This window comes from Drosophila sechellia, chromosome 3R (genome assembly GCF_004382195.2).
Source record: "Drosophila sechellia strain sech25 chromosome 3R, ASM438219v1, whole genome shotgun sequence".
NCBI lineage: Eukaryota > Metazoa > Arthropoda > Insecta > Diptera > Drosophilidae > Drosophila > Drosophila sechellia.
The window spans coordinates 11,231,141-11,248,493 of NC_045952.1; the positions used below are offsets into that span (position 1 = coordinate 11,231,141).

Here is a 17,353-nt window from a genome sequence, read left to right on the forward strand (position 1 = left end):
GATTTTTAATATGCCAAATAAACTAAATCATAATTCTTGGAACAAGGTCTACGTACTTGTATTTTTATTGCAGAATTTTTTAATTTTTTAATATCTCTTGTAAGTTTTTCAGGCAGTTGTGCCAATGTCGTTCTTGATTGAGAACTGCGCATCTCTAGCATTTTTTCTTCTATCATCAGTGTTAAGAAACGCCGGAGGGGTTCAATCAGCTGTTTTCCAAGCGTGTTGATTCAATTGGCAACAAATTGCAAATTGTTAAAAAAAATACTTGAAAATGGCTTTCAAATGACAACAAACAAGTAGTTTAAACTGTCAAAACAACGGTTAAAAACAAAGCGTTGCAGGTGGCATTGTTTATTTAAGCAAAGAACAAGCAATCATGTCTACGGGCTTAAAATGTCGCAATTGCGGATCCAACGAGATCGAGGAAGACAATGCTCGCGGAGATCGAGGTATAATGACAACCAAAGAACCATGTCCATGGCACTAACGTTCCCCCATTCCCTGTAGTTTGCATGAACTGCGGCTCGGTCTTGGAGGATTCCCTCATTGTTTCCGAAGTGCAGTTCGAGGAAGTGGGCCATGGAGCAGCCGCAATTGGCCAGTTTGTGTCCGCCGAGTCGTCGGGCGGTGCCACCAACTATGGCTACGGCAAGTTCCAGGTGGGATCGGGCACCGAATCCCGCGAGGTGACCATCAAAAAGGCCAAGAAGGACATCACACTGCTCTGCCAGCAGCTGCAGCTATCCCAGCACTATGCGGATACTGCTCTGAATTTCTTCAAGATGGCATTGAGTAGGCATCTGACCCGCGGCAGAAAGAGCACCCATATTTACGCCGCTTGTGTGTACATGACCTGCAGGACAGAGGGCACTTCCCGTGAGTAGTGCATTCATTTTGCCTAAGGAGTAGCTTATGGACTTATTGACATTTTCACAGATCTCCTCATCGACATCAGCGATGTACAGCAAATCTGTTCCTATGAGCTTGGGCGTACCTACTTAAAGTTATCGCATTCCCTTTGTATCAACATACCTTCTGTGGGTGAGTGAACGTTGTGAATACTAAACTATACAATTAAATCCCGATCCAGTCAAGTCAAGTATGAGCTCGATTTGTAATTTGTAACTTGTTTTTTTAGAACTATTTTGTTGGGTTTGTTAGACTTGCTTGTCCTCCTTTTATCAGGTCTTTAAAACTACTAAGCTCGCCCCTGTTTCCTTTATGCATTACTTACGTGATGGTCAATCCCAATATCCAAAATTTTCAACCCTGAGAAAGTAAATTCGCAAAAATCTAATAATGTATTTTGTTTGATTAAAGTACATAATGGTAATAGATTCATAATCAATACAGGATAACATTTTATATAGATATATGTATATAAAAACCATAATTGTCTTATCAAAAGCAAAAAATCAGTACAATTTCCAAAGAAATCCAAAACTCGAACATAAAACTGATTGTTGCGCACAGCAGGCTATAATAATGCACAGGAGAAGTACGGGGCTTAGTATCAGTAGAAAGGCATATTGTGTATGTATGAGAGATATAATGGAACAACTACGAAATAGATATAATGCGTACTACAAGATTAATATTAGAATATATATGTATAGGAGATTTTGTGCGCATACTCTCGTACAAGATCCCTTGATTTCTTCTTGATTTTTTTGTTTTCTCTTTCGTAAACTGGTTAACTTGGCTTTCAAATTCGTCGTATGCAACTCTTAACATGGCCTATTCTCCCTCGAAGTGTTTATGACTATAGTTTATCATTATCAGATCAGATGTGTGTATATGTTAGGTATATGCTGGCAAAAATATGTTTGGTATATATCGTATTAGCTTTTGTCCACTCTCCCTTTAACTGTCTTTAGAATATTGGTTAACGCTAGCTTGACTGATTGCCCGATTTTCACTTATTGCATTTATCTATGCGTCACTAAATAGCGTCCATATTACCCCATCCCGCCCTCTTAAATCGTGGAACGTATTAAGTTTTCGAGTCAACTACTAATCTGCATCTATATAGTTAAGGGTGTATATGATCAACTTTTTCGATTTTGAAAATATCTTTATATGCATTACCAACAGACTATGTGCAGTGCGTTTTAGAACTGCAAAACCATTGATTTAACTTGCTTAACATACTTGGGATATCGAAGGAATCTTTTCAATTATCGCAAATTCCTTATATCGATTGACTTGCATCGGCTGACTTTCTTTTTGAAATGATCACGTACTGACAACCGTCTTGAAGCTTTAAAACGCACTGCCGAGGTGTATATATATGTGTCTATGCTTTGACGTGTATATATATGTCTATATATAGGACTATTATGAAAACTAGAGTACTCTACTATCTTGGTAAAACCTAAAACGCCTAAAACTCCAATTTACTTTCTTGTGCTGCACTGAAAACCCATGAGTTTCGATTTTGTATCTGTATCTTTTGCGGTTGTTGTGTTTTGTATTGTTGTGTTGGTCTCCTCTGTTGCTGTTGGCGGTAGTAGCATGCTCCCTGCCACTCGGCGCAATAGAGCTGTGCGCATCAGGTGCTTCCGTCGCCATCCTCCCCAGAACTGTTGGCGTTATTGCCAGATCCATTGCTGCTATTCGGAACAGCTGTTCCGGCTGCTGCGGTTGAAGTCGCTCCTGCATTGGAGGAAGCGCCACCAATTGGCGTGGGACACAGTGAGTTGGTGGGGGAGCTCATTGCTGTCACTGTGGTGGGTCCGTAGAAGATTAACTCTGGGATTTGGCCACCCTGTACTCCAGTGCCGTTTGTGCTCTCCGACGAGCACTGAAACTGGAATGTCACATTGCCCATTAGCACCTCGGACATGCCCTCCTGGCCAAAGAAGCTAAGCTCGTTTCCATCGAGGATTACGGAGGCGGTGTAATAACACTCGGGCTCGATCTGAATGGGATTCTCGAAGAAGACGTGGAACGTGTTGCTTGATCCGTCCGAGAAGAACTTGGTGTCGTTCTCTGCAAGCGTGCGGCCCAGGCGTTTAAGTTCGATCTTTACGTTGTAGTTGGCAGCGCCAGTCGACGAGCCGTACAGTCCAAAACCCACAATGAAAATTCTGAAAATTGAAGTTTTAATTACCTGAATCCAATAACCATTTTTTAGATAAAACTTACCTTCGATCGACCGAAAACTGAATTGAATCACAGCGTCCGCGGTAGCGCCACTGGTTCGAGCGATAGGCGCACGACTGGAAGCGATGGCATACCTGGGTCTTTAATCCCGCCCTGGAGCGTGTGGGAAAGCCCAGGGAGGGCTTCATCTTAGCGGTGAAGTGCAGGAACATGTCGATCGTCTCCTGCGACGAAAGAATGCCTGTCTGGGCCACGCCGTTGGCGAACTCCTCCAGCGACATTGTGGGAATGCGGATTAGGTGCAGCGCTTGTCCCAGTAGCCGGCGCTTGTTCTGCGGCGTGTCGTCGATGCTCATCTTCTCGCAGGCGTTCATGGCCCAGTTAAGGGCCGCCTCAAACAAGTGGATCTCCTTGCAGTTGAGTGTCTCTCGCGAAAGAATCGACTCAAAGGTCTTGAGATCAATGTCGACAAAGTCCTCGGACTTAACCGCCATCTCGGCCTGGGCGTCGATCACTTCCCAGCAACGTTGCATCAGTTCGGGCTCCTCGAACAGACGCGATTGACTGAGAAGTAGGCAGGCGTTTTTTGCCGTCAACTTCACCTCCAGATAGTTGACGCATGCTCTGGCTAAGTGCGGGACAATGTACTTCTTGGCTGCATACAGCGTGGCCAGAATGTGTTCAGGTTCCAGTTTGATTTCATCACAATAAAGGTACCTAAGCGGAATCATAGAGGGTACAATACAATTCCGATCTTAACCAACTTTGGTTGGTTGGCATGTCGATATCTTACCTTAGCAACGTTAGGAAGGCAGTGGGTTCCACGTCAGGCACTTTGATTTCCTGCTTGTTCTCCGCCAGTCCTCCATAGAACATAGCATAGAATACGGAACTGCCCGTGGCGAGAATATATTTGTGGGCGGGAATGGTCTGAATGGGATCGATGTCTGTGAAAAAGGCAGGTTATGAGCAATAGTGTTTTATTGCCTAACGAAGTAAAAAAAACCGCTCACCGAACTCTCCGCCCACAATGAACTTGACATCGGACATCAGTTCGTTGTTGAACATGGCTGCATTCCTCTCGAGGACTGTCGCCTTGCTGGCCTGCCAGTTGGGATCAGCCGTATCGATGGCGTTGGATGCTGCCACAGCTGCGAAATGCCAGTTGGTTCCGGCAGAGCACACATAAGATCCACTCCCACTGGTGGGCGTAGCGGAGATGGCAGCCACCGCTGCCGCTGCGGAACTGGAGGGCAGACAAAAGGCGGTAGGACTTACGGAGATTCCTCCGGCACTTCCTGCACCACCTCCACTGCTGCTGCCACTGCTGTTGAGGGCGCCCGGTGAGGCCAACGGCGAGGATGGAGCACTGATGGGCTGCGTTATCTGGATATTGTGATCCGCTGCGGCAGAGGCACCTCCTCCGCCTCCAGCTGGCGATGCTCCACCTCCGCCTCGCTGTTGTTGCTGCTGCTGGTGATTGTGGGGCGGCGAGTGGAGCAGCCCGTTGCCATTGTTCAGAGTTTCCACTGCAAATGAGATTTCGGAAAATGGTTTAACATTTGGGTTAAACGGGTTACGTATCGCTGTTCTAATGATCCCACCCAGTTCGCTCAGAATCAGCAGCACGCGTGGCCACATTTGTGCAACTTCCGCTGCGTGTGCATCATAAATAACAAATGCCAGGGTCTCCCCTTTTTTCCAGAATTATTGCACCCCAGGTACAGTGGGGCCTTGCTCTGTAGGCACAGTATATACCTGTCGAATTATGAGCTAAGCATATTCTAGCCCTAAAAATAAACCTCGATCTTTGAACATGGAGCTATAACAGTCAAGGCTGATGTAACCTTCACACACTGTTTTTAAGGTTCATTGTATTCAAACACAAAACTGAAGTTCTTCTTACTGAGGTTCCGCTGTCTTCTAAAAGTGGAGCGTCTCAAAATAGCAACGTATTGGGGCAATGTTGTTTTTGTTTGTGTTGCCAGACAGCGCCCCTCCCGTCCAGTCCCACCACCATCCCCGCCCCTGGCGACACTGCTTAAGTTGTGTGAAAAATCAATAACTCACAGACGCAGTGCACCTGCCGTGCCCCCAACCCCCCTTTCGACACCCCCTAGAACAGTCGGCTCCTTCGTTGATTTTCCTCCGGGTTTTCCGCCTTACCGTTTATCCAGCCGCCGTTCGGCTGGGAATGCGACATGCTCTCCTGGTTTCGCTTTCCGGCGGACTTCAGGGACAGTCGGTTCAGCGGATTGTGGCCTCCGTGATTGTTGGCCGTGGAATTGGAATTGTTGCTGCTGCTGGCCATCGCAGGGAAAAGTGCGATTCGGGGCTCTCCGGAGTGGGAAAACGCAGAAACTTGGTCAGACTTCAGTCGAATGCTCGCTGATCAAACATTTGCCTTCACTTAAGTCAATCGTATGACATTTTGCTGTGCTTTCCTTGTTTTTTTTTTTGATTATTTTTTCCAGAGAATGAATATACAAGTATTTTTCGAGGGCTGGAAAGCGATTCCAAGCAGTGTTGTATTCGGATCAGCTGAGTATAACGGTTGGGTAAGGTGCTGAAAAGGTTTAATTCGTGGCCTTTTGCCAGCTGGTCACACCAATTTGCTGCGGAACTCTATGTGCCAGTGTTGGCGAACGCCGCGATTGGGCGCCTGTTTTGAATTTAAATAAGCTGAAATACGTCAACTGTGGATTTCGCAATCCATTTTGATTATATCACGGCCACTCGGTGCTAATATGTATTTCCGTCATGGCGCGCCATAAAAATACGTACGTGTGGGAGCTAATAGGGCCGATTCAAGAGGCTTATGCTACACAGCAAAATAGGATCTTCAATAAAAGTTCTCATATTTCAACATTATATATACGTATAATATGTGCGCTTAATTTGCATTTTCAATTTATCTAAGCTTTTTCAGCGTTTAAGCCAAACTCCACCCACAGGGTTCATCAAAGTTCAGTCTATAGACTATATATTTTTCTGTGTGTAACCACCTCCGAATTGAAAACTTTTATTTTACAAGTCTCCTCTGCCTCTTTTCGATCAGCCTTGTTGGGGGCTTTACCTGGTATTTGAATGTCCGAATCGTATTTGGACTATTATTTATTGCCTGTCCCGCGAATAATTATTATGAAGAAACATATCGCTGAACTTGAAATCGATTTTGATGTGTTTGCTCGGCCACCGAGCTTACTTGTCAAGGTTTGTTTATCTCTTAGCACATTCGTGTACAGTAAAACCAGTTTCTGCAGCAGCCCCACCAACAGAAGCACCAACCGGCAGCGGATCGAAGATGTGTGCCGAAAAATAAAAAACATGTTGTTGACCTTTGGCTAAGTTAGTTTCTGACTCATACTACCGCACGTTTTGTAGTATCGGAAATCTGTCGCTCGCTTGATAAAACCAATAAGAGGTGGCTCTCTATTCTCTAGTATTCCTATACCTAAATCTTTCGAGAACTGTCTTTAACTCACTGTGTTCTGGAGGCGGCAGCTCCTCGTTCTCCGGCACTCGAGCGGCGTACTCCGGCTCATAGTTGTGCGCGTAGGCGCTGCCCCAGTGGCCGGCGAAGTCGTCCTCCTCGAGGGTGAGCAGGTGGTCCAGCACTTGCACTCCCCGCTCGAGGGGGCCGTGGAACTTGTTGATCAGCTCGGAGAGCCGCAGGTTGAGGCCGTAGTTACCCGAGGTGGCGCTGCTCGATTCGATGGCCCAGTAGAAGAGATGGCGTCCCAGATGGCTGCTGAAATGATTCGCAAAGGCCTCGATCATCTTACGGTCAGCTGCGGGCTCATCTTCACATTACTTCTGCTTCCGGCTGCAATCGAAAATAGAGGAAAATTATATAACATTCAGTTTACTACTTGCTAAATAATAAGTTAACAAAGATTAATCAGCTAGCTCTTTTTAACAGGGAAATATAGAGGAATATAACTAATGAATAGAATGAGCGAGATAAAACTAATTTCTTTTTTGTTAAAAGCCAACCGCAAATTGTAATGCAACCCCCATTAGTTTGGCCGCAATAGTAATTTTTTGATATGTAACATAATCTGATTTTTATGGATATAAATGATACAATTTCGAACCAATTTTGGCCCGCCAGTCGTATGAAAAATGGCCAATAGCGGGCTCCACTTTCACTTCTCCATTTCCATTACCACGACCATTTTCAATTTCAACTCCAGCCCGCACGCATTTGTCGCATTTTATTAGCTAGCTTTAGGAAGTGAATTAAGTCGAGCCCCTCTCTATTTTCTATTTTTTTTTTTTATTTTGATTGTGACCCCCACCCATTGAGACCTATGGTTTTTGGGTCAACTGGAGAACTCTTGCACCTGACTCTCGGCCAGCGGAAATTATGCAAGCGGCTGCTTTTAATTGGCAGCACAGCGAAGTCCGTAACCAAAACAAAACGGCGACAGACATGGACATAATTTTGCTTCTCTCACTTTAATTTTTTTTGTCTCGTCACGGCCTGTCTTTGCCACAATCAACAAGTTAGTGTATATATGTACATATATATATATATATATGTATATCCACATGGATAAAGGTATCCCGCTCCACCTGTCACAGTGATTTACTTCGAACTCCCCCGCAGCCACGCCCACGTTAAACAATGCAATTTGCCGTCTAACGCCTAATGAAGTTCTTCATGCTTCGGCACATCTTCGGGCTAAAATGAGTTGAATCTTTGGCTTAAATGGGTTTTGGTTTTAGTTTCTCATCACTGACGCAATTTGGACTGATAGGAAAAATATTTTGGGCAAGCGAATCTATTAATTAGTATAACTCTATTAGTTGGGACATTCTTCGGTTTTCGTGTTGATGCCAATCATTTAAATGACAGTAGCATATTTGTGTTGCATAACAGGTATCGAAACAATGGAGAATATTTGCATCGCAATTTAGGATCATGAATTTATCAATCTGCTGCGTCATCACTCATTTGTCGGAATAAATACACAATTGTTAAGATATATGGAATCGCTAGGCACAATTTTGTCAAATATTTTGATGGTAATGCTGAAATCTGGCGTTTTGGCATCTCAAAAAATTAATTTTGATTTGCAGCAATTATTTAATGTTAATGAAATAATTTTCACCTTAGCACACTCAATAGACATTTCAATGGGAAAGCTTATATTTAATCATCTGTTTACTATAATACTTTTTAAATCTTCTGACTCGTATGTACACTTAAAAAAATTGCACACAATTCTAGGCAGCTGAAACCCCAACCCCTCAGCCCTCTTAGTTGCCATGCAAAACACACACAATTTATGCTAAATTAATTTCATGGCTTAACAATCGAGTCACGTTTATTATTCATCAGCTGTGGGCTTTTGTTATTTTTCTTATTTTCCAGCCACATTTAAATTTCGGCTTGATTTATTTAAGTTCTGATTACTGCTTTTCGTATGGAATGCGCATTTTCCGCGCTGCCAATGCACTTTTGGTTCAAAGGTTCATATCGCATTTGCCGCTTGCATTAACTTTTTGGGGTCGCCCTTTTGTCAATTGTACTATTCGTCGTTGTTTTCCTCAGCTCTCGGGGCTTATTTCACTTTTCATTGCCTCTTTAATTGCAAATGGTGCGATCCACTTTTTGGCCAAGTCTCGGGTCACCACCATCTCAATCGCTCGCCGCACACTGACCGAAAAAAGGTGGCAAAGGGGAGACCCCAAAGCAACACGCCCGCGTAACACTTTCGATTTTTATTTCCTCATTACATGCTTGCCAAAAAATAAAAAGAAAAAATGAAAGAAAAATCCAAAATAAAAACCAACCACATGCACAAGATCACAGCAAACCAGAAAAAAGTACAAAAAGCTGAACAAAAATGAAGAGTTTGTATCTTTTTTCTTGCAGTCACTATATGTCGTCGAGTCTTTTGTTTTCCCATTACTCTGCGGCCCTTTTTTTAACGAGCTCCTTTTGTTGCAGGCCATTTTGCAATTGCCACGCATTTAGTTGATTAACCAAATGCGTCATAAGGCATGGAACGCCCCGCTCTCGGATTCTCCGGATAAAATCTAAGCCGCGAAAGCAATCGACCTCTGGTGTCCCCCTCACATCGCAGTTGCCAGACATTCACTCACGTGGCCAATAAAACAAAATAACCTGTCGAACTCTTGGCCAAAAGCACTCGAACTGTCGATGGGGCGATCAGTCGGTCAAGTGTTTCGGCAAAAGAGCTCGTTGATTTGCCGATTTTGCACTTAAATTGTTCGCGCTTGTCTGATTTTTATTTTTATTTTTTGTTTTTTGGCCAATTCGCTAACTTTGTACATTTTTTATGTGCTTTTGTTTTGTGTTTTTACGGCGATTTGCAGCTCTGTAATCTGATAAGGGTTTCAAGGAGCGATTTAAATAAGAGTTTTCGGTTTTAGGTATAAGCCAAAATTGGGGTCAAAAATGCATGTTGCATCGATTGTGTTCAAAGGATTAAGAATGATGATGAAATCTTTGATTTCTCAAATTTTAGAATCTATGCAATAATATTATGTAATTGCTGGACGTGCACTACGTTCTAGTACAAGTTCTCCATCAGCTTATGAATACTTTGCATTCGCCCCGCTTGACGTCTCATTTGACCATATTTCTGGACCAGAGTGTCTAATTCTCGTCAAGCTTCAGAGTTCCATTTTCTGAGAGTCTCGACTTTTGTTTGAGGTGTTCATGTTCATGTGAGTTTGGACCTCGGTTCGAGTGCCCTTAGGTTGTTTCGCAATTATTCAGACCGTCTGTCTGTCTTTTGGTTTTTCAGTCTTTCAGCGTTGCAGCTTTTCAGCTTTGCAGCCAGCGTCTTTGGCTTTAGACGCTTTAATTTGCGGATAATTTTATAGACATTAACATGCAGTTTTCCTCACTCACTTTTCATATGGCCTGGGATTATTTGGTAAGTCATGTTGCATTTTGTCTAATGACTTGACGAATTAACATTTTTTTACAATCGCTTACTTTTGTTATTTGCATTCGATTCTTTTATGGCCCAGAAAAATCCCCATTTCAATGGTCTTTCGTCTCGCAATGATTTGCTGAATTCTAAATCGATTTCTGCGGCTATGGCGACTTTTGGTTCTTTTGTCAAATATCTGAAACTCGAAACCCGTTTTCGTTTCCTCTTCTGCATATATATTAGTCAAAACCTATATATTGTCATCGAGTTACTTAATATTTGGAGAGCTCATGCCTACAGCCTGAGCGATCTTCGAGTGGAATTCTAAATGCGAATTCGACGTTTAGTCTTTTGTTTGTTTCCCCAACCTTTCCTCTTCTTTTTGGGTGGGGCATTATGAGCTTTTTTCTAAGGTTTACCTTGTTTCGAAATACAAACACGAAATAGTGTGGGACTTTGGCTGCCCGCTAAATTGAAGTATTTTCGAAATAGCCCCAAACACTGAAAGGGGGAAGCTGTCATTAAAAGCAGCGCCTCTAAACACAAATCATAGTTATGGGCAGTAAATTACAACCAAATGCTCGGCAATTAACCGAGAGTGCAGCTAACGGATAATTACACGGCGGAACTGCCTAAGCCACACTAAGCCTGATAAGAGATTTTAGCCCTGATTGAGATCTCAGACTGTTTATATTTGTATTTCGATATGGAGGCGTCCATCATTAGGCAGTCATTCATTATTGATTCGAGAGATATTCATTATTGGTTGCAGTTAATGAAGCGGCTGTGTGGCAGTGGCAGTGAAATTCTTCGATTCGCTGATTGAACTTAGCATTGCAAAGCACTTTCCGGGTGGCACTTAATGGGTTAAACATTGGCACAATTAATTAACCACAGCACCTGTTTATCCGCAGCCAAACTCGATGACTTCGATACACAGTAAACAGAGACAGGGACAGGGAGAGCGATAGAGAGAGAGAGAGAGAGCGTGCAGGGAAGATGATCGTGACAGGTGTGAGAATGTGTTTTGGGGGCAAACCGATCGACGAGCTTAGAAGCAATTATATGTGCGGAATTTTTGGGGATTTTTTCAATGGCTCCCCCGTTTGTATTTGCACTTCACTCAAAGCAATTTTCTTCGCATGTTTTTTTTTATATTTTTTTTACGCTCAACCGGCATCGCCGAGCTGTCAGCTGAGTGTTGAAAAAAGTGAAAAAAACACAAAAGTGCACATAAATTAAAACGTCAACAGAAGAACAAACAAACGAGCTACGCGCACTTTTTCAACGATTATTATTACTTTAACAAGACATCAGGCGAATAATATACACACTTTTGTAATTTGTTGGCTGACAACAACTGATGAAATGGGCCCACACATAGAGGGATTTTAATTGAATATATATTTTTCTTTAATTTTGGCTTGCGCATGCGCCACGACCGGCCACGTTTTGAATTTTGGCTGTATTTCTCGACGGACTGGCGGTTGTGACTCTGACTGCGACTGCGCGAGTCAACGAACGAATTCGTAGTGAGTTACTAATTTTTCAACTAAGTCCCAAAACCGGCAACTCGAGACTCGCCAGCCGATCGACCACGATCGACTATATGGCTTTAGCTTCGGTTTTCATTCGCTCGCCTTGAGACGGTCACACAGAAATTGCATGCGATAAATGCGACGATTGGGCTTTGATTGGGTTTTCGCTTAATTTTGGGTTTTGTTTGCACGACTCTGGTACGCGACATTTCCTCAGATTTCACTTCCCCATTAATCTCGCGTTCTTGGTCAATTACAAAACAATTAAAGCGACAAAACGCAGTTAATTGTGGCGGCGGCAGGGAAACTCGACAACTCGAACCCAAATCGCTGGTGTTTTTCGGCAAATGCAGAAGTAATCAGCGGCGCAGGGGGGTAGGGGACAGTCGGCGATGCAGTCAGAATGATAATTGCTGTCATGACAAACGCAAAAATAAAGTTTAAATAATAATAATTTCACTAGCTGCAGTTGCGGAATTCGCAGGATATCGCTGCAAATGGGCTGCGACAAGGGGCGGCAACATTAAGAAACCATTAGCAACAGCAGCCCTGCTGGCAACTGTCAAAAAGCGGAGCAGAACACTGCAAAAAAAAAATTAAAAATAATCCATCAAATAAATAATAAATATATAAAGTTCAACTCTATAGAGTTAGAACACCTTCATATGTGCCTTTATATATAATATACTCATTATCGAATAATAAACCTTTTAAAGCTTGAAAGATTGATTTGAAGTTAGCATATATTTCTTTGAGTGCAGCAGTAACGGTTTCTGCCCCCATCAGCAGCAGCTCAAGTAACAGCTGTGGCAGATGAGTGGGCGCTGCGCTGAAGGGTCAATGCAGTCGCAGTCACAGTTTCCGATCACAGTTCGCAGTCACCGCATCAGCGGCATCATTTTTCAAGTGGACCGACCACTCGACGAGTGGCAGTAGCAACAAAAAGCAGGAGCGGTGGCCAAGGGCTGCTTTAGGGGGCGCCAGAGTTTGAGGACCGCCTCTTCTGGGCCTCCACAAATGTGCCCATTCATTAGGGTTTAATAAATAATTTTTTTCCTCCTTTGCGGAGTTCCTTTTTTTGTGTTGTTTTGTTTGAGGAGCACAGTTGGCGAGACTTTGACAAGCATCTTCCATACAGTCCACCCCCTTTACTCGACCAGCAAGGGGTTGACGTTTACCAGCATCTGGCTTTGTGTGTCAAGTGGCGCTGCACAAACAACCAGCACGGGAACTCGGGAAGGGCGAAGGATTAGCAGGGAGTTCCGGGATAATGTGCTAACCTCCGGGTGGATGGATGCATAAAAAGTAGCTCGTTGAGGTACAAATTTTATAATCGGGCATTTTATGGCAAAGAATTTCGGTGTAAGATGAATATTTGCACTATATTGCACTATTTTGCCTTTTAGTGCATATATTTATATATAATTGTTTTATCATGAACACCAGTTCTGCCTTGCTTCAAAAATTATGCTTAAATGAACGGTGTATTATAAGTATTTCAATGGGGTTTCTTAAGTTGTCCATAAAAAATAGCTCCGCTATGTTTTCGACTTTGTTATGAGTTAAATTGTGTACAGCAAAGTATCTTTTGTGTAATTATGTGAATAATAAAAGCCGATATGGCCTACCACTTATTTTCTCATTATCTTGAACAATTATTTAAACAATTATGTAAAATGAAATTGTACAACTCCAGTGACCATACAGTTGAGCCACCGTGGAACTCTTAGAAAAACCACAGGCTTCTCCACATATTCCAGACCAATTTGTGGGCAAATTGTACATTTTTAGTTAAGTACAAAATAGAAAAAAAAAGATTGGCAAATAACTTTGACAAGGTCGAGTGTCTGCTGGCTTTTGATTTTCCAATGCGTTTCGCACTGTTTTTTCTACGTATTTGTTGTGCGTTAATTTCTGTTTGAGTTTGCGTTTGGCTTTTGTTTTTTTGGTATGACTGGGCCAAGTGTTAATTGCACATGTTGTCTGGTGGGTTTCCTTGGCAGGGCCAGTCTATCATCTAGTTCAAATATAGCTAATTATCGGTTTAATAGGCCAATGAATGGCCCAAAACCTTTGGCGGGACTACGTGACGGATGCGTGATGTTCGTGCAGAGCGCACAAGAAAACTTCTCGCATGATAGAAAATCTCTGGCTCTTCGGGTTTTAAAGTCTTCTCTTTCTGCTCACTCTCCCACAGCGGCTCTCTGCACCTCTCATTGCCATGTAAAAGTTGAATGAATTGAATAATATCGGACCTGAAGTTCGGGTTCAAGATTGTTTATTTCGGCAGCTGTCCATGGAGACGTGGGCCGGTTATTGAATGTTTTCGGTTTCATTGGCTAGACCGACCCGGCTTCAAGGTCGTCGAACAAGTTCTTCGTCTGATGCTCTTGCAGTTGGCGTATTTTATTGGAATCTCTAGATTTTATTACGAAACTGCGGCTTGGTGTAGTGGTCCTCGACTGATGATGACCTTATTCCTTAGTGAATGTTCTCTTTCTATGTTCTGTTTATTACTGTACGACTTACTTAATAAATCTTATTTTTATAACCATATAAATAGGCCTTACTGTTCGCTAATTTGTTTCTAAATTTTCCCTGTTTATCAATTAATATCTTACTGTTAACCATAAGTTTTAGGATATTTCTTTGCGCATATTTATTTCTTTCTTTATATTTACAGACCCGTGTTTGTACATCATGCGTTTTGCCAACCGACTGCAGTTGGGTGCCAAAACGCACGAGGTTTCGATGACGGCTCTGAGGATTGTGCAGCGCATGAAAAAGGACTGCATGCACTCGGGACGACGACCCACTGGCCTTTGTGGAGCAGGTGAGTGAACCGTGAAATCGAAATGAATAGCCACGGCTGAGGGGGATTTCTTTCGACCTTAAGCTTTGCTGATTGCGGCCCGGATGCACGATTTCAGTCGCACCATGCTGGACGTGATAGGTGTGGTCAAGATACACGAGTCAACGCTCCGGAAGCGCCTTTCGGAGTTTGCCGAAACACCCTCAGGAGGGCTGACCCTGGAGGAGTTCATGACCGTTGACCTGGAGCGCGAACAGGATCCGCCCTCGTTTAAGGCAGCACGCAAAAAGGATCGTGAGAGGATCAAAGATGTAAGTATTTGTGAATAGTATTGCATTTAGGAAACTAATTATATTATCATTAAAGATGGGCGAGCATGAGCTAACTGAGTTGCAAAAAGAAATCGATGCTCATCTGGAAAAAGACCTAGGCAAGTACTCAAACTCCGTTTACCGACAGCTGACTAAGGCTAAGGGATTAACTCCACTGAGCTCGCCAAGCACGCCGACTAGCAGCTCGGAAAAGGATATCGAACTGGAGGAGTCCAGGCAGTTCATTGAACAATCTAATGCAGAGGTAATCAAGGAATTGATAGCCAAGAACGAGGACGTGAAGAAGGCAGAACCAGGTGGTTTGGTGGCTGGGATCGAAGGCCTTCGGCCGGATATCGAGGCTATTTGTAGGGTGACCCAGAGCGATCTGGAGGACGTGGAAAAGGCTAAGCAGCCGCAGGAACAAGAACTCATCACCGACGATCTGAACGACGACGAGCTGGATCAGTACGTGCTGACCGAGGAGGAGTCGGTGGCAAAGTTGGAAATGTGGAAGAACCTCAATGCCGAGTATCTGCAAGAGCAGAAGGAACGCGACGAGCGGCTGGCCAAGGAACGCGAGGAGGGAAAGCCGGAGCGGAAGAAGCGAAAGCCACGCAAGAAAGTCATTGGTCCCTCGTCCACCGCCGGCGAGGCCATCGAAAAGATGCTGCAGGAGAAGAAGATCTCCAGTAAGATCAACTACGAGATTCTCAAGACCCTGACTGACGGCATGGGCGGGCTGACTGATGACTCTCCCACAACTAGTGCCGATACCAAACCGAGCACTCTGGAAGAGCTGAAGCATCAGCCGGTTATAGTGGAAGAAAGTCCTCTACCTTCCAAGAGTAGGGGCAGTAGGGCAGCCTACGATCTGCCCGGACCCAGTAGGAAACGTCCTAAACTTGAGGTGGGTCTGCCAGTCAGCCAAGCTGCTGATGTGGAGCAGCCGGATACCAAGCCAGCAGTAGTGGTGGAAGCAGGTGGGTCAAATCAAGTAAATAACGTGTTGGCTGCAAGTAAATCTGTTCATTACATCCCCAGATGACATGGACGAAGATGCTGATGATCCTGACGTCGAACCCGAGGCAGAACCGGAGGCCACTCTTCAGGACATGCTCAACACGGGCGGAGACGACGATGAGTTCGGCTATGGTTTTGACGAGGAGGAGGAATACTAAGCATAAGCTCGCATTTAGCGTTTAAAGCATTTTAGTATACATATACACTCAGACGTTATAGTACCCGACCCACTCGTAATACAATTAAACTAAGCATTAAGGGCCGTGCACTTGTTGCCGTCGCGCTATTTCCTGGGCTCCTTAGCCGTGGAGGCCATTAAATCATGGCCTCCTCCTTGCAGCCATTTACATGTTTAAGCCATGTCGGCGCGGGCAGGCGCTGAGCCGGTGCTCCCGAACACTCTGGGCTGGTACTCGTAGCTAGCTTCTAATTGTTGGCGCTACCGTGGCGCGCCTCCAAGTGCTGCAAATAAATATTTCACTCTTAATCATGTTTTGCGCTCTGTTTTGCTTGCCTTTCTCCGTCGCTGCAGGCGGCCAGTTCAGCTCAGTTCAGTTCTGTTCAGTTTGGTTCAGTTGTTGGCCCGGCCAGGAACTTGGCCCGGCTTCACGGCCATCCCGTTGAGTGGCAAGTGCCCGGCAATGAGCTGTTGAGTCTGCCGGGCACTTGTCTCTACGATTTTATAGTTATTATGATGTAATTAGTGTTAATTTACTTGCCTACGGTTCAGCAAGTCAGCATCAGTGCTCCCATAAAATATAGCATAGTTCGGGTCGGTTTCTTGGGGCTCATCTACGAGCTGCCAATTGTGACCGTTTTGCGTTCTGAACAAATTAGCAAACTGTATTGTCGCTGTCTTAGATTAAGTGCATGACTAGCCGTAAGATATAAATTATGCTGTATGTAAAGTAAGCTAAAAACTATTAATTACTATTATTATTAAACTATTATTACCTTTGGCATTTTTTATATATAAATAAATAATAATATATAAATATCCGGAAACCTACTTTAATTCTCTTTCTTCAATACAAAGTTATACTAAAAGGAAAAACAGGCAATTATCGACTGCATTTTAATAAGCATAGTTAACTTTCGCTTTAAACTTTTACCCCATTCCAACTAATGTTTTAGCAACTTTTCTGTTTCTAGAACATGTAATTCATTTCACTTTCCAACAAATTTATGCCGGAAGTAAAGTTGGGAACAGCCAGCTCTCCTCCGCTTTCAAATGGCTGCCGAAGCAGGCTGAAGTTAACTGCACTTAATGCCCGTTCGCTAATTTGCATAAGCCCACAGCCGGGCCCAAAGGATAATTATTAATAAAATGCACACGAACCGCTCGAGAGTCGAGTCCTGATGGGGCGTGGTTCTGGCCATTTCTCGGAACAGGCTTAGCCGGCCAAGTTGCAACGATAATGTGAAATGTATGCACATGTAAATCCCAGAGCAAATGTGACAGTAAAATGGCAATTAGTAGACATCTTGACTTGGCCAGCCACTTGGAAGTTTCCTGGTCAGTGCGACTAATTTATGCGCAGCCAGCTGGGAACAGCCAGTTGAGAACGGGGGGTCGATGGTCCTCGTCCTTACCCGATTGCCTCCTGATGTGGATAATCGCCCGATTAAGCAGATTAATCCCTGATG

The 17,353-nt window shown here is 43.8% G+C and overlaps 2 protein-coding genes across 3 annotated transcripts; one reads left to right on the forward strand and one right to left on the reverse strand.

Annotated features, from left to right (window-relative positions):
* The first annotated feature begins 192 nt into the window (after nt 1-192).
* On the forward strand, nt 193-16,679 carry LOC6616765 (transcription factor IIIB 90 kDa subunit). Its single transcript, XM_002041066.2, has 7 exons — nt 193-452; nt 511-879; nt 940-1,044; nt 14,244-14,393; nt 14,457-14,683; nt 14,739-15,666; nt 15,728-16,679. The coding sequence occupies exons 1-7, from the start codon at nt 380-382 to the stop codon at nt 15,862-15,864; spliced, it is 1,989 nt and encodes a 662-aa protein (XP_002041102.2). The 5' UTR covers nt 193-379; the 3' UTR covers nt 15,865-16,679.
* Nucleotides 1,282-11,548, reverse strand: LOC6616766 (BTB/POZ domain-containing protein 6). Of its 2 annotated transcripts, XM_032722458.1 has the most exons (6): nt 11,357-11,548; nt 6,594-6,934; nt 4,122-4,637; nt 3,902-4,055; nt 3,151-3,825; nt 1,282-3,092 (listed from the first exon to the last, which is right to left on the reverse strand). In XM_032722458.1, exons 2-6 carry the CDS (start codon nt 6,886-6,888, stop codon nt 2,555-2,557), a joined length of 2,178 nt encoding a protein of 725 aa, XP_032578349.1. In that variant the 5' UTR covers nt 6,889-6,934; nt 11,357-11,548; the 3' UTR covers nt 1,282-2,554. The 2 variants fall into 2 exon arrangements, with proteins under 2 accessions (XP_032578349.1, XP_002041103.1); XM_002041067.2 differs by lacking the exons at nt 6,594-6,934; nt 11,357-11,548 and adding an exon at nt 5,275-5,629 and having other exon boundaries at nt 1,286-3,092.
* Nucleotides 16,680-17,353: the final 674 nt, after the last annotated feature.